Genomic DNA, 24301 nt, shown 5'->3' with positions numbered 1-24301 from the left:
TTTTATTTTACAGTTTTCATTTTTATGAACTTAAAATATATTGATTTATTAGTTACATGTATTGTATCAAATAGAATGCACAAAGACATTGGAGTTAAAGAATTAGATGTCGTTTTTTACGATATGGTGATCCGTTATATGGTCACTTTTGGGTAAATAACAGGTATATACATCGCAGGAAAAATTAAAAAAAAAACATCTAAAATATATTTGCCATACATTTTTTCACATGTTTCAGATCGCAATAAAAATAAACGAAAACATATGTTAAGTTAATTATTTCATGAAAAACTAGCATATAAAATCTATATCACGTGTATGATGTTTTTTGTTTCCAATTGGACTTAGTATTTGGAAAGATCATGTTTCTTTTGTATATCTATGTTTGGAATTTTATCTTCGTATGTATTTTAATATGAAAAATATTAGTTTTCATATATTTTTAAATTTACATTGCGGGGAAGAAAAAAAAATGTTTATTCGGAGATAGCATTGAGCATACACTGATTTGTGTATGAGTATACAAGTAGGGAAAGAGCAAACTTTTACATATTTAAAGAAAAAAACAACGCTTTAGGTTTTGTACTAACTAGTATAATGGTATAATTAATTTGTTTTACACAGTGCATAAATAATAGTATCAAATAATCACATATCTCTACATTGATATATAACTTGGTGGTGAATCATATTGACCTGTTTAAGTTTTTTTTAAATCATTTGCGACCGTAACATTATTACAAGAGACTGTCAGATTATGACTTTGAATTCAAAAACGAATGATTAAAAAGTCATACATACAACAGCAACAACTTTTGTTTTCAACCGCATGTGGTGGTTCAACTCCACTGTCTTCTTTCTGTGTACCTGATTGGAAAAAAATAAGGCCCCGTTATTGAAGAAAATTGATACTAAACGGGAAAAAACAAGAAAATATAAGATAAGAAAAAAAGCCTTGAAGTAGTGACTTTTCATTGCCATTCGACATATTTTGACTTAAATTAATCGTGCTCTTGAGTTCTAAATGGCCGTGGAAGGTTGTCAAAGCCAAGAGGTATTGTTGGGAATTGGCTCTCAATATCATTATAAATGCTCCTTTCGGCTTGCGTCTCAAACAGCCTCTGACAACTCCAAGTCCAACCCTCACGAGGGGTTTACCAACTGGTGGACATGGTCCGGCCGTTTCGACTGACCGAAGAAGGGGCGAAGGCGAGTCACTGGCGCCTTAAAACCAGATAGCCTCGGATAGATGGGACTCGTAAACCTTGGAGGGTAGCCCATCTAGGAGAAGGAAAACTCTGATCTAAAACCTCCGCTGCCTTGCGGCTACACCCTTTGACAGGGAAAGGCTTCAGGAGACAACCTCGAGGAAAATCCAGAACTAGGAGTATGTAACTTCCTTCCTATACTTCCAGGATCAGAACTTCTGTTCAGAACCTAAGGGTGAGGTAACCCCGACAGAAAACCTAAAGTGCTGAAGACGGAGGTGTTGGGCGATATAGCGCACTCGAACAGACCACAACACCACGCAAAAACAGCCAAAATGACACTTGAAACAATAAACAAACGATTTGGTGCTCGCCCTGTGAGCACCCACCAGGCAGGTGCAGTGCCGGGCTCTCTGTCTCGCAGGAGCCCAACCAATGCTACTGGAGGCACCTTAGTTTCGTCTTGAGGAGTCCGGGGACAGACAAGGAGAGCTACTGACCATAAAAAGATCAAACCCAAAAGAAAAGAGCAACCACATATTAACATCGTGCAGTGGAATGCAGAAGGGGTATCAAACAAGAGAGAACTTCAACACGTTCTTCATGAAAACAATGTGAACATCTGCTGTATTGAAGAAATGCTGTATGCTGTAAGAAACACATTTCCAAGAGAACAAACCTTTTAAGATCAGAGGATACCAAGTCCTCAAGAGTGATAGAAAGGAAAGAAAGATAGGTGGTGTAATGACTCTTGTAAGAAACAACATTAATGCCTTAGAGACAAAAATGTTTATGAAGGAAGCAGAATATATTGAAATCAAAGCAACTATTGGGAAAAGCTCGTATAACATCGTTAACTTCTACTGTCCCAATGATAAAAAACTGTCACTAGACACGATACAAATACCAGACAGTTCATTCCTCATAGTAGGTGATTTCAACAGCCAATCACAAAGTTGGGGATATAATACCATGGACAAAAGAGGGGAGACCATAGAAGACTGGCAGGATGAAAACCACCTTAACCTTGTCAATGACGCCACTGACGCGCCTACTCTTTATTCTCGTCGATGGCATACAACCACCACACCAGATCTACCTTTCTGTACTGACGTTATGCACCAAAAAATCAGTAGAAAAGTATGTGACCAGCTGGGAGGCAGTGATCATCGACCTGTCATGATATCCATTGCAGAAACAACAACATCTGAGTATGCTCAGCTACCAAGATGGAATTACAAGAAGGCAAGTTGGAGTATGTTTCAAGTTACAAGGGACATAGAAGTAGAGGGAAAGAATATTAACTATGTGCTGAAAATATTCAACACTGTTGTATTAAAGGCAGCACAGGAAAGTATACCAAGAGGTGTAAGAAAGGTTTACAAGCCATACTGGTCCAGTGAGATACATGCAACACACGAGGCACTCACAAGGGCAAGGGATGATGCAGAATTAAATCCCAGTCAGGAAAATAAAATCAAACTCCAAAAGTGCAAGGCCAAACATCTAGGAACAAAAATTGAATGTCAAAGGGAAGGGTGGAGAGAAAAACCATTATCTATGGATATGGAAGAAAGCTTTCGAACTTGACAAAAGCACTGAATGATGAGGGCAGCAAAGGTGAAAAGATTAAGCTAGAAGTTGAAGGAAAAACAACCATAGCGAAAGCGGCAACAAATGAGTTGGCTAAAGGCTATGAGAAAGAAAGCAACACTGATATACCACCATCACAGAACAAAGAAGTAAGAACTGAATTGAGAGATAAATCAAAGGTGCCAACACATGAAGTTATGCAGAGATATATCACAATGTTTGAGATGAAGGCAGCCATCAGAAAAATGAAAATGAAAAAGGCACCAGGTCCAGATAACATCATCAATGAAAGGCTTCAACACCTTGACACCTTAGCATTAACAACTTTGCTAGAAATTCTTAACCTGAGCTGGAGACAAGGTCAAATCCCTCAATGATGGAAGGAAACCATAATAATGCCAATACTGAGAAGGGGAAAGAACAAGTCGAAAGCAGTTGCTGCAAATTTATGGAGCGTATAATCAACAAGCGAATACAGACATACTTGGAATCGGAGAATATTCTTGGTCATGTACAAGTTGGTTTTAGACAGTACAAGAGCACAGAAGATCAGACAATACATCTATCTCAAGTAGTCGAGGATGCATTTCAATCAAAGAAAGTAACGCTAGGTGTCTTTGTAGATCTTAAGAGAGCATTTGACAAAGTTTGGAAAGATGGCTTCTTGTGAAACTCCTTAGATTTGGAGTAAGTGGAAGGATGTATAAATGGACCAACTCATATCTGTACAATAGAAGGGCAAGAGTGTTCGTAGATGGGAAGCATGGCCGACAGACAAATACCTCTAAAACAGGGTGCACCACAAGGAGGAGAATTGCCATCAACTTTCTTCATACTCTATATGAATGACCTAGTTCCAGAGCTACCAAATGGTGAAAATCAGCACTCTACGCAGACGATCTTGTCCTCTGGTGCTCTGAAGAGTATGCAACTACTGCAAGGTACAGGATACAAACAGCATTAGATATGGTAGTCAAATGGGCCAATGGGTGGTATGTTACCATCAATAGAGAGAAAACAACAGCAAACCTCTTTGCACTCTCACCTAAACCCCAATCTGTCAAACTGACTATTGATGACATTTATATCATAATGGAAGATCAGCAAACATACCTTGGTGTAACCTTCGATAAAAAACTTACATGGAAATAGCATATAATAACAACACAAGCCAAAGCCAGACGAAAACTAAACATCAAGAGAAAACTTGCTGGTACAAACTAGGGTGCTAATGAGAAAGTTTTGAAATCTGTCTACGAAGGAAATGTACGCCCACATCTAGAATATGGCTGTAGTGCTTGGATGATAGCAGCTAAGTCTCACCATCACACTCTAGATAAAGTCCAGAATCAGGCACTCCGCATCATCACAGGGGCCATGAAATCAACATCTATTGCTAGTATGGAGGAAATTACAAACATACAACCATTAAGTAAGAGAAGAGAATGTAAATCTATGATACAGGCCACCAAATATCAATGCTTACCAAACCACCCAGTGAATGAAAGACTGAAACAACTATCCTCAGGCAGACTCAAAAGATCCAGCTTTACTCTAGAAACACGAGCATTGCAAAGAAAACACCAAGAACATCTACCTAAGCATGTTTAACCTATAGATTTTAAAATGAATGACAAACTATATGCAGAGAAAGAGGACAATGTAACCATTCAGACAACAGTTCTCAGTGCCAAAGATGAACAATCAAACATCGTCAGAAAAAGCGTAACAATGAGCATGCTGGAAGAAGAGTATCCATCAGAATTGTGGGCACGAGTTTACACAGACGGTTCAACCACAAATTCGACAACAAAAGGAGGGGCGGGTATCTACATAGAATACCCAAATGGAGTACAACAGCCAATGGCAATACCAACAGGATTACATTGCTCCAACTACAAGGCTGAAGAAGAAGCACTCATGCATGCGGCAAATTACATCATGGAAAGTGCAGAAAATATGGAAGTAGTATTCCTAACAGATGCCCTCTTCGTAATACAAGCACTGACCAACAACAAACTACCACAACTTGAAAGAGCTATTCATTTCATCAAGTGCCTTAAAACCGCCATACAGTGGATACCTTCACATTGTGGAATCAATGGAAATTGAAAATCAGATAAGCTAGCAAAGGAAGGCGCTCAACAACAGCAAGATGAAAATCTCTGCACTATACCCCTCAGAAGCAAGATAGCTAACATCAACTAAAAAGATTTCAGCAAACTACAATCTTCAGGCTCAGGACAGGACACAACAGACTCTGTACAGAGTTTTGAAGGTCATACCATCACCTATGTGTCCCTGTGGAGAAGCAGAGCAGAATACAGAACACGTTCTGCAGACACCAGGCACAGAGAGGGAAGATATGGGATAAACCAACCCCCCATTACAGAGAAACTGTATGGACCTGTGGAAGACCTACAGGAGACGGTCAGATTTGTTGAGGAGACTGGCATTCAAGTGTAATGGCGAGCGACAAGAAGAAGTTCTAAATAGTTCTTTTCTAGTTTTAAATGATCTCAACAATGTTTTCCGTTCTGCATTCAACAATTTTGTAAGCAAAAGAGAAATGTTAAAGGAAGATTCTAGTAATAACAGAAGATAAGATGACTAAATGTGATATGTGCAAAGTTATAGAGATTTGTTGGCATTTATGTCTCAATAATTGTTAAGTCATGTTCCTTCCATCTTTGTAGCCATTGATCTTACTTGGACCAGGTTGAGGCTCACTTTGTTGGGGCTGCCCAGATGTGCCGTCATTCAGCGTTTCCTGTTGATCAATTTTGTAACCTGAAAAATAATAAGATTTAAATAAACATTTGTATGTGACAAATCAATTTTCTACATAAATGTTTGCAAGATCACACTGCAGCTTTTTAAGGGACTTCCGGTTTAAGCGAGAGCATGTATAAACCAACCTTCTGAGAACGAATTTCAAATCATTATAATGCAAAGTGACTTCATTTATATTGTTCGGAATCCATTCTAATTGAAATTTGCTTCACTTGTACACTGTGCAGTGTACAATTCCGAACAATGTCCCGATAATTTAAATGGAACGGTTAATGAATAAATTTATCGACCCAGTCTTATTGCACTTTTATGAAAATCTTTTAATATGCTTTGTTACCTTTTATAGTTAATGTTTTCTTATAAACATTCGTGTTTTTATGAGTAAAGCCGACACAGCACAGTGATACATACAACAGCATGCAAGTTTTATGAGTTTTCCGAATGGAAAAACATCGAAAACATTTGCTTGGTTTCCATCAGTCACTTGCCCTGTGGTCTGATCGGTAGATTGTTCTGTTGGCTGGTTTGTTGCTGCTATGTATAAAATGAACGCTATATCATGACTTATCATAGAACCCACATATACATAGTTTAATTTCATTCATGGAAAGGAACTTTTAGCAAAATTAAGAAAAGATGCGTACAATGTTTTATGAGAGGAACAGCTAAAGTTAGAAATATATACCGTCTAAAACAATTAAAGTTTACTTCAGAAATATGCCAACTGATCCTCTTTATTGGTTTGAAAACATGCTTCTATGGTAGGGACTACCAGAACTTACGTTTCTTTTCCATGGTGGGGTTCAATAGATATTTCTATATAAAACAAGAATGGAAAATTTTTTAAAGGGGAAAAAGCAAGAAGCAAGAAGAACCATATTTAAAGCGAATAAATACACGAAACACACGTGAAGCTGATCCAAAACACTTTTTGTTTTGGTTCGACGAGATAAGCCCTTAAGTAATGCATATAGTGTTCTTTTATCGACTATACAGTACACAAGTCAACAATAAGTAAACAGACAGAATTATATTCCAATGTCAACGGCCGAACAGTCATGAACAAGACATTTATTTCAGGCACATAAGGCCCCCATTCAAATGCATCTTTGTCAGAAGGCGTAAAAAACCACAAGACGGAATTAATACAAATTGTAAATTTCCTCGACGATCGCCTGTTGATAACCGATTTTAGGTGGTTCATATCTAATATTGTTGTGTATAATGTAGGCAACTTATAAACAAAATGAATATGGCTTCTGAATAATATGTAATATGTAATATGTATGATCTACCTTAAACATCGTTGAACATGTTTGACTAAAATTAAAACTACCAAGTAAAGAAAAGAATATCAATCATTTAAAGAATAGAAGTACTTACTAACTGCTAAGACTGACCAATTTCAAACTCTTTAGTGAATAGAAATTGCTAAGAATGCAATTCAAATGACAAAAATATCAATTAATTAAACTTTAAAAAATCCAACACACGTTGGTGTCGTTAAGAGATGGGTTCAAAACTAAATTAATGATACATAATTCGTATCGTGACCAGACAATGTCAATATGCATTCAAAATTCATTTGGGGAAGGTGTTTGTTCTGTCTTGATCAACATCAAGAGAAAATTCTATTGCATTGTTTAACTCACGCACCTTCTACACCTTTAACTCCAAAATAACATTATAAATTCAATGAATAAAAAATGTCAATGTACTTACTACAATGGGACGAATTTTTCAAAATAGCCATCAATTGTGAGCAATAAAAACGACGGGTTCTTGCAACAATTGTCCAAGGTCAACATAATACACATCAGACGCTCTTATAAATTTCTAAAAAAAAAAGTGTTATCAAGGAAAACAAGAAGCAAAAATTGAAAGAATACATACCATAGTAAACGACCACACAGATAAACGATAAAACAAAAGCATATTTTAATGTTATTTGTGTCGACTTTATGATTGATTTTTCATCTTTACCGTTTTCTACATTTTCATCTGGATTGGTCCTTGTCATTTGCTGCATCTTTAACTTTCTACAAAGAGACGGAAGTCTTTTGCGGTTAATTTCGTCAATAACATTCATGGAATTGAGTGACTGAGTTGTTAAATTAAGTGATTAGGAACCTTCTTTTCATTATGTCAATGAATCAGTTTAATAAGACACTATATACATAAGATATCAAGGAGAATCACAATATTAAACCCTCCTACTCCTTAAAAAAATAATAATAACAATAAGAAGAAGAAAAGAAAAACAAATAAAAATCAGTATTATAAAACCAACGAAAAAAAAAGACAAACAAAAAAGTAAAGGATCCTGTTCCGCTTAAACCACTGACCACTACATGACAAATATAAACGAGAGAAGAGTTATGACATATATATATAGTGTTACTGTAATGATTTTCATATTTGGAAATTGTATAACATAGTTGAATACAGTTAAAGTAACGAAATGTTTATTAACAACATATTTGTTCACTGAAGTGGACGCGGTTTTCTCCAAACGGTCGGCATCCCTGCGTATGGAGTTTTCATTTCACAAATCATACGTTATGCCAGAACTTGCCGTAACTGATATTTGACAATTAGGCTTCTGGAATAGGGTTATACTGATACAAGATTGAAGTCATCACTACAGAAGTTTTATGGTAGTCATCATGAACCTGTGAATCGTAACGGTGTATCCATCTGCATTATGAGAACCGATTTTTTCAACGTGGCATAGTTTACCTTTCCTCTTCAGTCAACCCCGGACTTGACCTTTTATCAACGATTCGGCGAATGATATTAGAAAAGCAGAGGATGCTTACCCTATCGGTGCACCTGGTCCATGCTTCAAGTTTTTTAAGCCCGAGTTGTAGATTTATTTTGTTGCATTCTATGTAAAATTTTGTTTGTTTTATGTTCTTTGCTGTGGTTGTCCTTTATCCATGTCTTGTATTTGTCCCTGGATTACATTCTTTGATGTGCAATAGAATCTAATTTCCATTGATTACTCTTTCAAGTAAATGAAAAAAAAGTCATTTCAATCGAGTAATTTCAGAAAACATTGGCAGTAAGATATTTTGTTTTAATCCTAGACAATTATGCCCTTTTCAAAATCTTTTTCAAAGCCGAAATAAAAATATGAAACAGAAGATAAAGTCGCTTGTTTTTAATTATTACGTTATTTTTCCCCATTCATTAGAACGTTTTAATTACCTACAATTATAAAGGTACAAACAAGAGGCGAAACATATATCTTATCCTCTTTTCCTGTGATTCACGATGATATGATTCATACTTAAAAAAATATAAAACGTCCTACCTTGGTGAATATTGAATACTAGATGTTCAGTTTTAAGTGCCAAAAAACAAATATAATCAAGTTATTTTAATTAGAATACACTATTTCAAAAGCGTTATACAGGACCGATGTAGTTCACAATATATATTAATTGACAATTACGCTTTGATGTAATCATACGAACTTTCGAATCAAGTTAGAACAGATCTGCAATTTGTCAAAAATAAAATACAATAAAAAACACATAATGAAAAGTACACATTCACAACATTATTGAATTTAGATTGTAGTCTTGTTTACGAAATAAGGCTACAAGAAGACTAAAAAATGTAATCAAGTCATTTTCAGTTTTGTTTGGTTGTTTTTTTGTTTTTGTATTTTTAACGTTTCTAAGCATAAAAGAATGTAATTAATTTTAATTATATAAGAAAGTTCCTACCTGAATGAAACTTTGGGTATTTACTATTATGTAATAATATAATTTACTTCCTAATGCACATCTAACTGAGAACCTGAATCATACTTTAGGTATTATTTGATGTGTTTACAACATTCCACAATAAACATGCAGCAATGGTATTTGGAATTGGTATTTGTAAGTTAGTTATTTTGTTTACTTGTTCTACCATTCGTTAAAAAACGAAATTGTGATATATTGCATTCATCGTGTAATTACACATGTTCTAACAACTACAATTTCATATAATTGACACACTGTGTACCTCAGAGTTGCAATATTTCGATCATATTACTTATTGTCATACGTCGCAATTGAATATTTAACCGTTAAACTTATTTTATTGCAGGAGGTAACTGTTTGATAAAAAAAAAAAAAAAAAAAAAAAAAGATCTTCGTATTAAATGTCTGATGGTCTTAAAATAATTGAAACATTCCTTAACTGTAAAAAGAAAGTCCCCCACAAGAATAGAAGTACTTGATGCACCTGATGATAAATTAAAGATAACACCGATCGGTTGTCACAAATAATATGGCAGTGTATATATCTAAACACATTATTAAATTTTATCTTAAAATAAGATCATGCACAAATTGAAAATATAACAGAGTTCGACATCAACAATCATATTTTCAAAAATGCATATCAATAAGTTGAAGAAAACATTTTTTTACACTTGTTGTTATACAATAAATAATTCGGGAACTAAAATAAGCAAAATGAGAACATACTTTTTTTCTTTAATTTTGTTTTTGTCTTAAGAAAAACATTCGTTTGGTAAAGTTGTTAAAATGGGCGATACTTAAACTGTGGGATAAGAACGATTTCACTTAACACTGTGTTTAGACAATATTTGGTGTTTAGAATAAAATAAGTAGGAATGATGTATGATCTCCTACAACGGTTAACGTCTTAATCTATTCAATAATTTAATAAAATGAGATGGCGGTGAAAGGGGTTGAAGGGTTTTTATTAATATACTAATATACCCAATATGAAACCTTTTGTTTTTTTGCAGCTAAGGAAACTCATATTGAGGCACCAAACACTAAATGTTGCTATTGAAACCCGAAGAAGACACCATAATAGGGCTTATTTAAGTGCCTCGTGATCTTGTCCGATTACCTATTTTTTTAATGTTCACTGTTATTGGCTAATGACGCCATATGTCAGAAATATATGCTTAGCATACTTGGCTTGCAACGCGCAATTCTGAAGTAGATACTGGTCCCCAGTCTGTATCAAATAGGTTTACCATCTAATGTTATGTGATTGTGCAATGTATACGTTTGTGATATGCGGGTTTATGTTATCCTTTTAGTGTTGTCAACTTTCGTATGTACCTCCGGTTTTTCCACTGTTTCATCTGCTCATATTTAGTCAAGGTCATGCCAATTTGTTTGAATTTTGTAAATTAATGACTTCACATTTCCTTGGCGTTATCACTATTGAAATTAACTTTACAATTTAAGTGCCAGTCTATTTGAAATTCAGACACGGTTTATGATAGAAGTGATTGATGGTGGGGAAAAACTTACCAAACACACGATGCTTTTTCGGTCTACATATGCTATTGTTTTATATAACGATTGTCTTTTCTCTGTAATCTTTAGAGAACTAATTGTTCATCTCCAACAAAAAGCAACCAAATCAAACCAAATCATGAATGATAACTTGAAAATTGCCAATTTTATACACAATCTATGACATTTTTATCCAGAAATTGCAACGACAGATTAAGAAACTAGGACTGAATTATGACAGATTGTTTACCCCGAAATCGGCGGCAATTATTGACCTCATGAATATTTAGTGAATTTATACTATACATCTGAAAAAGTGGGAATTTCCATGGAAAAAGTGAAATTTTTATTTTTTTTTAATTTTCAAATTTCAAACACAATTTTGAAGATTTGTAATAAATTTGTAATAGATGTTCTAAATATTTGAAATTTATGAAAAATGTTAACTTATTCTTTATCATGTAATTTATATGAATTTTTATTATTATCATGTATGGATATTTGCCTTTTTTCAAAATAAAAGTTGTACTGTTTTCTTTTTGTTTTCTTTGAGCCAGATATATTACTGAACATTTAAAAGAACAATTAATGCTGATTAATTGTGAAGGTTTTTTTTTATTAAACTTCACACCAAGGCAAGAATAGCAACTTAAACTGCTTAGGTGTTAGAGCTCTAGGTCATCAGCGGTCTAATAATCATACCAGTAAAAAATGACAGTTGTCACATTAATGCAAATTTTTATATAATGCTACCTCTTGGCACTTCGCAAGTATAATTCAAATATTTCTTGAAAAGTATATATATATATACAGAATTCCAAACAATCCACATTCAAAGTGCAAAAATGCCAAAAGTGCGCAAATAAAAAACTTGCTATTTCAAGCATGGACATGATAAAAGAAGACTTACCATAAAATGGAAAACTGAGCCTCAACAGACTGTTTTTCATGAACCAGATGAAAATACTAGAGCAGAGGAAACATTTTACCTATTTTGAATGAAAATATGAAAAAAAAAATGGAAAACCCGCCAAAAATCACATTTTACATAGGGAAAAATCCTGGGGAGCAGAACATATTTGACAAGTACATGCAACATAATATAGAAGCCTATAAGGACACTTACATATTTTTACATGCAGATAAGACTTGTTGTAAGCTTTTCACTGAAACATTTCATGGATACGAAAACCAATTTTCAGACTGTTTAGGCAATATCCAGTTTGACTACTCAAACGAGCAACAGCATACCATGTGCTGGAGTTTGTTTTTTGGGGTTTAACGTCCGAGCAGCAATATTTCAGCTATATTCAGACGATGTACATGAAATTGATGATAAAATGAACATGAAATGATTATGAAATGAAAAAGGGATGGGACACAAGGACAATGGGGTCGACAAATTTTAATTGCCACTGGAAATAGGGAGAGATGGGTAAGGTCGGGCAATTTAGCCTCCTGTGGCGGAGCCCTATGGTTCCTACTCCGGGAGAATACCACAGTAGGGTTCTTTAACGTGCAAGGAACGTGGCATCTTTCCCAACACGGTGCACCACCATGGTGTGTGGTCAGGTTTTCCGTATTAAAGCCTGACAACCCCAGCATGTAACACACCAGGGGTACCCCATTCCATCACCTGGGGCACACATCCCATTTGCTCTGTGGGCAGAGCGCCCTAGCCCCCGGCTAAGAATCTGAGCACTATTTAGTCACATTTTACGACAAGCTTAGCGCTGCTGCAGGCCTATTCTTTTGACACCCGGACCTGCACGGGCACCATGTGCTGGAGAGAAAGTGTGGTATGTATATTTTGTGGGTACAAAACTGAAATGGTTCCTCGTCCCTGAGTAGACTCAGGCAAAAGAGGAAGAAAGACAGGTGCACCAAATATCAGATTGCATATTACACTAGCAGACAGTAGCATTTCAAATAAAGCATAGTGCCAGATTATGAGTACTACATGTATCAGCCATCCAGCACCATTTTGTACAAACATACAGAGACAAGCAAACACCACTGGAGAAAAACTTGTTAGAATGAACAAAAAAGATATGAAGGGAACAAAGAAAACTGTAAAAGGGCACTTCTTAGACATAGATTCCCAGAAAACACACCTATACCAACTGAAACTGACACACAATACAACAAATCCTTGTTAGGTCACAGTACAACACAGTTTCAGCCTGCTACCCAGGCTACAAGCTCACTAGCAGAAAATGTGACAGTACACAAGAAACTTATTGGACTTCATGATACAAACAATGATTGCAAGACAGTAAGCTATTTAAGATCACTTGGAGGAGATCCAGAGTGTCCAGGCCATCCTGGTTCGGCTAACATAAAATGGAGTGCTACAATAGGCAATGAAGAGAAGTATGGTGAAATACTGGCTGATATGCTAAATAAAGATGAAGAACAACTTATAATTCGACAATTAACAACAGATGGTGACAGTCATGCATTCAGAGGATTTAGCTAGAAACAAGAAGAAAATTTAAATTTCATACCGGAGAACCTTCGTGACGCCAGAGACCTAATTAGACAAATCACAAGTGCGAGCCTGTGACAATGCCACATTCAGTGATATGATGCTACACTTTTTGTAACTAAAGCAGACCACACTATGCTCCATAGACAATTTCATATTGACTTAAGCAACAGATGCACAAGAGAGTTGAACTTTGCTCTTAGAAAGTGTGCGGGAGGTATGAACAAACATGTTAACATACTTAGTTATCTAGCAGACAGTATCATTGCGTGTAAATACAGGACATTGTGGAGCAAAGTACAAACCATATTCCTATATATGTAAAGGTACTGAGTAAGATCACTGGGGCAAAAACTTTATGCCTGATGAAGAAGCAAAATGCTTGTACATGACAGAGGATAATGAAAGATAATGTGCGTAACATAATCAAGATTTGATTTGGTCGGACAAACTTGGTTACTTAAGACTCGTTTTGGGACAATGACACAAAAGTGGGTTGCTGTAATCCGAGGCTATTGAAAGTCAGATCCAGAAGAATCCACTCATCTAAGAAGCTATTCTGCTTGTAGTCATTCAAGTGCAAACAGGATTACTCATGGACCAGGGGAATCTGCACTTCTGAAGTGTGAGGGTCTTGATGTACCACTTCCATCAAACTCACGTCCGGTCATCAAGCTGATAAGACAAAATGAAAAATTTAATATGATAGACTGAGAAAAAATACATCAAAAGAGAAAAAGGCTAGAGTTTTTTCTGCAATCAGGAATTTTATGACTTATGACTCAATACCAAATGAGCCTGAAACATATAGAAAGGACTAGCTGACTCTTGCAAAGTGATGCAAATGAAAACACAAAAGAATACACGTGATGAACATGGATTTTTAAAAGGAAAATGAGACTTTGTAAAGCTTACATTCTGCAACTACAAAACACAATCTGGGTAACTTGAATGATGCTGGCATGATAGGGGATCCAAATGTTTTACAAATTGTCTGCTTTTATCAATTTCCTGCAGTTAATTTGATCATGCACAAGCATATACATCAATATGCGAGCTAAATGATATTTGCCCCCGCCACCAGGCCATTTAACATTCAAACGACCATATTTAGGGCCTCTAGTGAAGCCTCTTTCTCTCTAATAAACTGCAAATCTAATAGACCAAAATTTACAATTTTTTGCTAATTGCAGAATTTTCCATTGGAGATGCCATGGGACTAGTACTTTCGCAGGCTATGTAAATTAGTTGCAGTTAAAGTAAAATTTGCCTCTGAAATAACATATTTCAGTATTGTCTGTTATTTACAGCACTGTGTAAATACATTAAATAAAATTTAAATGCGCATTGCATATAAATAAAGCACATTATTTTTTTTCACTATCTTGCATGCATGCATGTATACCGGAAAATCAAAATAGTATTCATGTACCAGAGGTTTGATTAAAAAAGAAACTATCCAGCCTTTAAGAATCATCAACAAGAGGTTCATTGGGGCCTGAATCGATCACATGGAAATATTTTTCGTCCTTCAAGGGCAATAACTCCAGATCTGTTGATACTACTTGATGACATTTCGTATTTTCCGCTTATAGGACGCTTACCCTACCGGTGCACCTGGCCCATGCTCCCAGGTTTTAGTGGAGGCCGAGTTGCTCATTTACTTTTGTTACTTTTGTATGTATGATTTTAGTTACTTTATGTTCTTTGTTAAGTGTGTCTGTTTTCCATGTCTGGTCTTTGTCCCTGGATTACATTCTTTAGATTACCGCTATAACCTTGGTTCCCTTGATTACTCTTTCACTCTTATGAGGCTGACTTTATAGCTGATTTGATCAGAAAGAAAGAATATCGTTTGACTAGATCTTTCAATCTCAGTTTCCGCTATATAGATGACGTATTATCTTTAAACAATCCTAATTCCCGGGATTTTATACATCGCATCTACCCAAAAGAACTCGAGATAAAGGATACTAAAGACACTGTGAAGTCAGCCTCATATCTTGACCTACACTTAGAAATCGATGGTAAAGGAAAACTATTGACCAAACCTTACGACAAACGTGATGAGTTTTCATTCAGAATTGTCAATTTTCCTTTCATCTGTGGCAACATCCCTTTTCCTGTGATTTTTATTCTTCATACTCTGAAGCAGTGCTGCACTAGATGTTTACAAATGTACAAAAAATGTACAATAATGAAGGACCAAAGAAAAATGCGTATATGCTCATGTAAAATTGCTCATGCATGTTTTGTTACAATGTACACGTACATTTACATTTGGTGCTTTAATAGGGTATCTACGTGTTCATGTTTATGCACAGATTGTTGATACTGTATGTACATTTATTATGCTATATGTACATTTGAACTGTGCATAAAGCCTTCAAATTCTGGTGATCAAACTCATATTAAGTATTTTCATTTCATGTCATTTATAGACACACAATTTGTGTTATTACTAAGGGCATTGAAGATGAAACAATTTGTGTTATTACTAAGGGCATTGAAGATGAAGTGTGTAGATTTCAGATAGTCAATTTCACATATCTACAGCTATCTATCATATTTGACTGCACAAAGCAAACAATAAGGGCATCATATTAACACAGTATTAATGTATGGCCTTTTCTGTATTGGCCCTGCTACATGCTCAAGGTATTAATAATGGCTATTACAGCCATCCGAGACCATTATTAATACCATGTATTACAGGGCCAATATGGAGAAGGCATTGCATTGATACTTTTTTTTCTATTATTATATGTTAATAAATATGTGACTTCATATTGGCCCTGTTATAGGTTTGAGGTCTGTCATATTGGTCGAAGCGGTCGTATAGGTCCTGAGGCATTGTCAAGGGCCAATACGGCTGTCGAGGCCAATATGATGGACCGAAACCTACAACCGGACCAACATGAAATTACATATTTATTGACAATAAACTAGATGATTTGTAGAACAGTTGTTTTCGTGTTTTACCAAGGACATGTAGGTTTATTTGCATTAATCAGTCTTAAATATCCTTTTTGATAGTGTTTCTGCAGCTTTTAAATAGTTTTTTGATCAGAGTTCAGGAAATCGAATAATAACCCAAAATGGCGGTGTCAAACGACCGGAAGTTATGATGCCATATTGACCCTGATTTGATCCATATTGGCCCCGTATAGATGCCCGGTTTCATATTAATTGGTCAGTTTTGACATATTTTAACGTATCTTGGTTAGTTGGTTAATAATAAAACATAATTTCGCCTTAATTTAAAATAAGTCTGTATCTCGATGAATCAAATATTTATGAAAATAAATCACGAAGATTTTGTTGTGTTTTCTAATAATCATCCCCATTAAAAATTGTAAATTTAAACTACAAGATAAAACATACCAAATAATTCAATACATGCAGCAACTTTAAATCTCCTAATCTAATTAATTGAATTATTAAGTCATCTTTAACTTTCTACAAAGAGACGGAAGTCTTTTGCGGTTAATTTCGTCAATAACATTCATGGAATTGAGTGACTGAGTTGTTAAATTAAGTGATTAGGAACCTTCGTTTTATTATGTCAATGAATCAGTTTAATAAGACACTATATACATAAAATATCAAGGAGAATCACAGTATTAAACCCTCTTCCTCCTTAAAAAAATAATAAGATGAAGAAGAAGAAAAGAAAAACAAATAAAAATCAGTATTATAAAATCAACGAAAAAACAAAAAGACAAACAAAAAAGTAAAGGGATCCTGTTCCCCTTAAACCACTGTCCACGTCATGACAAATATAAACGAGAGAAGAGTTATGACATATATATAGTGTTACTATAATGATTTTCATATTTGGAAATCGTATAACATAGTTGACGAGTTAAAAGTAACGAATTTTTTTTAACAACATATTTGTCCAGTTAAGTGGACGCGAATTTCACCAAACGGTCGGCATCCCTGCGTACGGAGTTTTCATTTCACAAATCATACGTTATGCCAGAACTTGCCGTAACTGACTTTTGACACTTAGGCTTCTGGAATAGGGTTATACTGATACAAGATTGAAGACATCACTACGGAAGTTTTATGGTCGTCATCATGAAACTGTGAATCGTAACGGTGTATCCATCTGCATTATGAGAACCGATTTTTTCAACGTGTCATAGTTTACCTTTCCTCTTTAGTCTACACGGACTTGACTTTTTATCAACTATTCGGCGAATGTTATTAAAAATGCAGAGGATGCCTACCCTACCGGTGCACCTGGTCCATGGTTCAAGTTTTTAAGTCAGAGTTGTAGATTTACTTTTGTTGCATTCTATGTATAATTATGTTCGTTTTATGTTCTTTGCTGTGGTTGTCCGTTATCCATATATTGTATTTGTCCCTGGATTACATTCGTCAATGTGCGATTTTCAAGTAAAGTGAAAATAAGTCATTGTAATGGAGCACTTTCAGAAAACACTGGCAGTTAGAAAGTTATCCACTTTAAAAATGCTATTTCTTTTTTTTCAAATCTTTTTCACAGCCAAAATAAAAATATAAAACAGAAGATAGAGTCGCTTGCTTTTAATTCTAACGTTATTTGTTTCCCGTTCATTAGAATGTTTTAATTACCTACAATTTAAAAGATACAAACAAAAGGCGAAACATATATCTTATCCTCTTTTCCTGTGATTCACGTTAATTTGATTCATACTTTAAAAAATATAAAACGTCCTACCTTGGTGAATATTGAATACTAGATGTTCAGTTTGGTTAAGTTCCAAAAAACAAATATAATCAAGTTATTTTAATTAGAATACACTATTTCAAAAGCGTTATGCAGGATCGGTGTAGTTCATAACATATATTAAATGACAATTATACTTTGATTTAATCATACGAACTTTCGAATCAAATAAGAACAGACCTGCAATTTGTCAAAAATAATAAAAGTAATAAACACATAATGAAAAGTACACTTTCACAATATTGTTGAATTTAGATTGTTTCCTGTTTACGAAGTAACGCTACAGGATAAAATGACTTAAAATGTTATTTGGCTAAAATCAATAATCAAATGAAACTAAACGTTTGTTTGTTAAATCATTGGAAGCGTGATTAAAACAAGGAGAGAGGTAATCAGGGACAATAACTAGACAAAAAAAACCCAAAAAAACAAAAAAACACAAAAAACACAAAAAAAAAACATAAAAAAAACAAAAAAACACAAAAAAAAACCAAAAACAAGAACAAACACAAGAACAAAAACAAGAACAAAAAAAAAACCAAAAACAAAGAACAAAGAACAAAAAAAAATAAACAAATGAACCAAACGAACATAAAAAAACCAAACAACAACAACAACAAAAACAACGAAAAAAAATGACAAAAAATTATATAATACAAGTTTACTTAAAGAAAGCTCACATAATTAGACTGTACAAAAAAACTTGTAGTACGGACCAGTACAACATCATGCCAGTAGGATAAGCACTCTCTGCTCTCCTATGTACACAGCCGAATCACTCATATGAGGTTTAGTCCTATCCAATGATCCAAGAAAGAAAACTGCGACATTGTAAACATACCTGTAGTAATGGTAGTAATGGCTGCAAAACAATGACCTATGTGTTTCGACTCTAGTATGGCGGCAACATATAACCTTATTTCAGTTAATTACAAAAAGTTCCTCCATATTTCAATTTCCGAGGACAAAACCACGTTCTTAGCTAAGATATTAATGCAAACATTCAACAGAGTACAAATTCATAAGAAGTACACAGGACAGGTAAAGTAAATAATCAAATCATGAGCTAAGCTAAGTGTTTTAATTATATTGCAAAGGATATAGAAATTTTTCTTTCTTTCGAATTTGATGGATTATTTGCCAATCTTATCGAAACAAAAATGTTATGACATCAGTATTACTTATATACCGTCCTAATTCCTATAAATAGTGTGTATTATTTTTGTATTTTACCCTGAATCATGTCTGATTTATCTAGTATTAAAACAAACGTATGCCAATTAACATCGAATAATGATTGTACTGATTAAATAGTGTATCAGCTAATTATCCTATTAGGAAAACTTTTATTGTATTTGTATAAGATATATTTTAACTGTTCGATATAGTAATAGCTTATTTGCATGTAAATGAGGTCCATCGAATACACCTGTCTTATTCTTACATAGATCAGTACTACACGAACTTCAAAGTGTAATGTTTTCCTGGTTCAAATTGATTGACCCACAAAATTTAAGTGAGTAGCATTGTTTTAATTTGAATTATTAAAATACGTTGGATTAAAATGTAAATACAATTCAAAACCCATTGAATTAAATATCTTGACAGCCTGACAATTGTTAAAATGACATAACTGTAATTGTACCTACGAAAGAGATGGCAATGATTAGTAACACAATTTGTTGTTGGTTTCTCAAAGTATGCAACTTAGTTATTTTGGTGTATTAGTGTGCTAAAAACCACAAAATATCTGGGTTTGTGTTATGAACGTTCGTTGATAAAAAAATAAGAACAAAGTAAAAAAAAAAACCCAAAAAAAACAAAAAAAAACAAACAAAAGAAACAAACAAGCAAACAAACTAAAAAAAAACAACAAAACAAAACAAAACAAAAAAAAAAACAAAAAACAAAAAAAAACAAAAAACAAAAACAAAAAATAAAAACAAAGAAAAAAAAACAATAAACACAACACTAAACACAAGTGCACCAAGACATAAATCAAAAATATTTAATTTCACCCTAGTCTAAACTCATCCGATTTTCACCGCAAGGTTGAGCCTTATGTTTTGTCAATATGAGTTTAAATTGTACTATGTCGGTCAGTGAAAAACATGTTTATGTATAGAATTAGTAAATCATTAATCATTAATGTGTGTAGCAATGTGTAAGATTCCACAACTAATAACCAAATGTTATTGTTTTTTTTAAATATCTAGGGCAGCCAATGGTTGACTTTGTCATTCAATGTATTATGTCTTCCGGGTTGGGATGTATTTGGTTGAATAATAATGAATAGTATAGTGTTTAAATTGTATTGTTTGTTTTGTTGTTGTTGTTCAGATGGATATAAACATTTTAAGCGATGGACAGATTTTAAAATTGTAATTTTATAGGTATAAATTAATCGAGATGACGTTTTTCTGAGAAAAGCAAAATTTAAAATTAAACGAATAGAGCTAATCAAAAGCGATATTATCTGTTAAAACATAGCTTATGTTGACATAGTTGAATTGAAAGTTGTTTGATAATTTGAGATATAAAACATGTTTAAACAAATAAACTTATAAACTAATATCTTAATGCAAAGATTCGCTCATCTATAATTGCATATGAAGTAAACCAATTCATACATGAATTATGTTATTATTTATCATTTTACGTATTGCTTTTGGACTTAAGCGATTGTGGAGTTACTTTGACCTCACGAAACAGAAGGAGTAGTCAAAAAAGAAGTCCGTATAACAAATGATAATATCGAAGTTAAAATAGGAGAGTTGGAAACCATTGCAATGATCCGGACATGGCACATGTATAAGCATTTTAAAATGAAAGGTGGGTTAAACCAGGTTTTATGACGCGCTAAACATCCCGCTTCCATTACGGTTCATTCAAATGTTTTCAATTTAACCTTTGACCTTAGAAACACTGAGAGCCCGATTTAAGTCTGATTTGTTTGTATATAGCTCACAACTTTAAATTATGTTAAATTCGAAAAATTAACTGTATAAGGAATGAATATATTTAAAAATGTCAGTATATTCAATTTTGTCCTCTTACAGGTTACTCCAGCCTGCTTTTACATTTACTCTTATTTATCTTCCCGGTTTTCCCTACAATATGGGGAATAGTTTTAGTTGAAACATTCTTACCTTGATGATTATTGGATGCAAAATCTTAATTTGAGTCAATTCCAAAAACAAATAAGATCAAGGTTTTTTAAACAAGCATTCAATATTTAAAAGCGTCGTGCAGAGCTTGTGTTGTTAGTAGCATTATATTCAATATCTACCGGACCCATGGTTTACATTTGCGATTTAAGTTTACAATGTCACTATGAATTTTCATCAGTTTAGATCTGAACCCCCACAAATGTGTAACATACAAACGCAATACATGACATGACAATGGTATTACCTTTTTATTCCATTCTTCATTATTCCAAATTACCCGCGCAGAAAACTAATGCAGTGCAATGCTTGAATACGTATACTGGAAACGGGCACATTGGTCAAGTAGATCGAGGTGCGATCGTTTTTGTGTTATGACACAATGGGCAGCAAACGAAGCCTTTCTTTCTCCAATCGTTAAAACCATTATGTCCTATTCAGTAAAGCGGTTTTAAGCGGATTTATATTAACCAAAACACACCATTAGCGGGTAAATAAGCTATATGATACTCGGGGCTTCATAATCATAATGTGTATTCACGATGTACTGACCAACAATCTTAAATCAATGATTTTATAAACGAATATCTATACTATAAAAAAGTGTTTGTTTTGTGCCTATTGCCTGTGCGTATTACCAGACCGGAACAACAATAAAACTCACATTCATACTTAGAACGAAATGAAATGCTAAAAGACTTTATCGTTGTCTATAAAGCTGACAAAGCACTTGATAATTTTGTAATCTTATTTGTATGGAATCTGTTTTGACGGTTAAATCAAGTGAAAATAGTTTTGTATATAATATAGGTTCACCATAAACCATCTGCCTAATTCTTATAAAGTGTGATATTACACAGGCAAATATTCTTCACGTGAAATTCATGTTAATCCAGCTTCACATGAAATTCATGTGAAATTCACTAAACACGAATTTCATGTGAACATTTCGGGTGAATTTCACGTGAAGGCTCCATTCACCCGAATTGCACTTGAACTCTGTCACTTAGTTTATTTGCTCAATTCAGGAGAAAATCATGTGAAATTCGTGTGAAAATCATGTGAAATCAATTTGCCTGTGTAAAACAGTCGACAAATCACCCTGTTGTATTCTTTTTAAGTATTTTTCTGTGTGGATGATTAACCCACGAATTTCAACTAATTTTGTTTGTTTGTTTAAAAATCCATAACTGTAATTATTCTTACGGGAAAGACAGCCTTTGTGAATTGTAAACATAGCTATGTTTTTGTATTTGGGCTGTGAAATCTTCCAAGACCTTTTATGCTACAAATATAACAATATAAGAGGACAAAATGGTGGGTCAGTGTCTTCTTTTTTGAGATATAAGCATTTGAAGTTTTGGCAGGAAAAAGGATTTCTAGTGATTTTAAATAGGTTTCATATATTAAGGAGTAATCAAGGGAACCAAGGTTATAGCGGTAATCAAAAGAATGTAATCCAGGGACAAAGACCAAACATGAAAAACAGACATACACAGCAAAGAACATGAAGTAACTAAAATCAAACATACAAAGTAACAAAAGTAAATGAGCAACTCGGACTCCACTAAAAATTGGGAGCATGGACCAGGTGCACCGGTTGAGTAAGCAGCGTCCTCTGCTTTTCTAGAAACACCCCCGAGTTGCTCATAAAAAGTCAAGTCCGGAGTAGACAAACGAGGAAAGGTTAACTATGACCCGTTGAATAAATCAGTTTTCATGGTGCAGATGGGTACATCATAACGATCCACGAGTTCATGATTACGACCATAAAACCTCTGTAGTGATGACTTCAATCTTGTAGCAACATAACCCTGTTCCAGAAGCCGATTTGTTAGAGTTCTAGCGCGATACAAAAAGTCTGTGGAGTTTTGGCAAGCTCTGGCATAACGTATGAGTTGTGATATGAACACGCCATACGCAGAAGCCGAAGGGATGTTGCCACAGATGAAAGGAAAGTTGACAATTCTGAATGAAAAGTCATCACCTTTGTCGTAAAGTTTGGTCAATAGTTTTCCTTTACCATCGATTTCTAAGTGTAGGTCAAGATATGCTGCTGACTTCACAGTGCCTGTACTATCCTTTATCTCAAGTTCTTTTGGGTAGATGCGATGTATCAAATCCCTGAAATTAGGATTGTTTAAAGATAACAGGTCATCTATATAGCGGAAAATGAAATTGAAGGATGTAGCCAAACGATATTCTTTCTTTTTGATCAAATAAGCTATAAAGTAAGCCTCATAACAGTAAAGGATTAGGTCAGCAAGTAAAGAAGCACAATTTGTTCCCATTTGAATGCCGATCGTTTGTTGAAGAACACGTCCACCACAGTGGACAAATATGTTGTCGATTAAAAAAATGGCATAAAATAGAGTTCATGACAATGTTCAATGATCAATCTTTCGTTGCTTGTGTTCAAAAATGATTAACCAAATCCCTACAAGAATATGTGCATCAAATTATTAATAAACATTTCTAATGATGAACTGTGTTGAATTGTTTTCAATCTTATAAAAACACTGCATGTGTCCTAAAAAAGGGATTTGTATAAACGTGTTAAAACAACAATAAATTGTTTTCAATCCTTTTTTCTTTGGAACTATATCATGCATATATCTAAGTTCCTCATATGTGTGTGATTGACAACAAAAGATAATGGCTATTCTGTAAATTTCAATTAAAGTTATAAACTGAGTTTTGCTATGCTTTCTTTTGTTAGAAATAATTCTATCGTCAAAACCGTTGTATTACATTGTTTGTAAACAAAATATTTACGTTTTTTATAATTATAAATATATAATTATATGACAGTATAACCTATTGCTATCTTCAGTCAGACAATATATACTATACGTCATTTCCCCCCTTTCATCATGGAAAATTACCTATTTCAAATAAAGTTCACATTGTATTGTATCTAAGAATTCTAACGTTTACATGATTTAGTTAACATTTAAGACTAAAGTATAGTAGCTTAATTAAATGTTATTTAGAAATAGGTAATACAACCGATATTCCGACATTTCAAAGAACTTGAGATACATGATACTACTTACACT

General features: G+C 34.1%; 1 protein-coding gene across 42 annotated transcripts in view; it reads right to left on the bottom strand.

Annotated features, from left to right (window-relative positions):
- The window catches only part of LOC148599638 (uncharacterized), a 41375-nt gene that overhangs the window by 16703 nt on the left and 371 nt on the right, over positions 1-24301 (bottom strand). For 3 of the 42 annotated variants that reach the window (XR_015917663.1, XR_015917664.1, XR_015917665.1), the window contains exons 1-4: positions 7488-8903; positions 6006-6128; positions 5511-5591; positions 802-867 (exon numbers count right to left, since the gene is read on the bottom strand). Coding sequence is in view for 36 of the 42 variants with exons in the window: in XM_088557224.1 (XP_088413350.1) it covers positions 802-867; positions 5511-5591; positions 6006-6128; positions 7488-7683 (466 nt within the window). In the remaining 6 variants the exon portion in view is untranslated. Of the gene's footprint in view, positions 1-801; positions 868-5510; positions 5592-5931; positions 6274-6376; positions 6411-7316; positions 8904-9328; positions 9594-11996; positions 14034-14532; positions 14959-16742; positions 18027-18755; positions 19866-21224; positions 22465-24301 lie in introns of those variants that run through there. The other 39 variants (XR_015917660.1, XR_015917661.1, XR_015917662.1 and 36 more) reach the window with 37 other exon arrangements.

This window comes from Perna viridis, chromosome 13, assembly GCF_037379345.1.
Source record: "Perna viridis isolate PV_CMFRI_1.1 ecotype Kerala chromosome 13, ASM3737934v1, whole genome shotgun sequence".
Taxonomy (NCBI): domain Eukaryota; kingdom Metazoa; phylum Mollusca; class Bivalvia; order Mytilida; family Mytilidae; genus Perna; species Perna viridis.
Note: the sequence above shows the minus strand (reverse complement) of the source record. Positions and strands in the feature narration are given on the sequence as shown.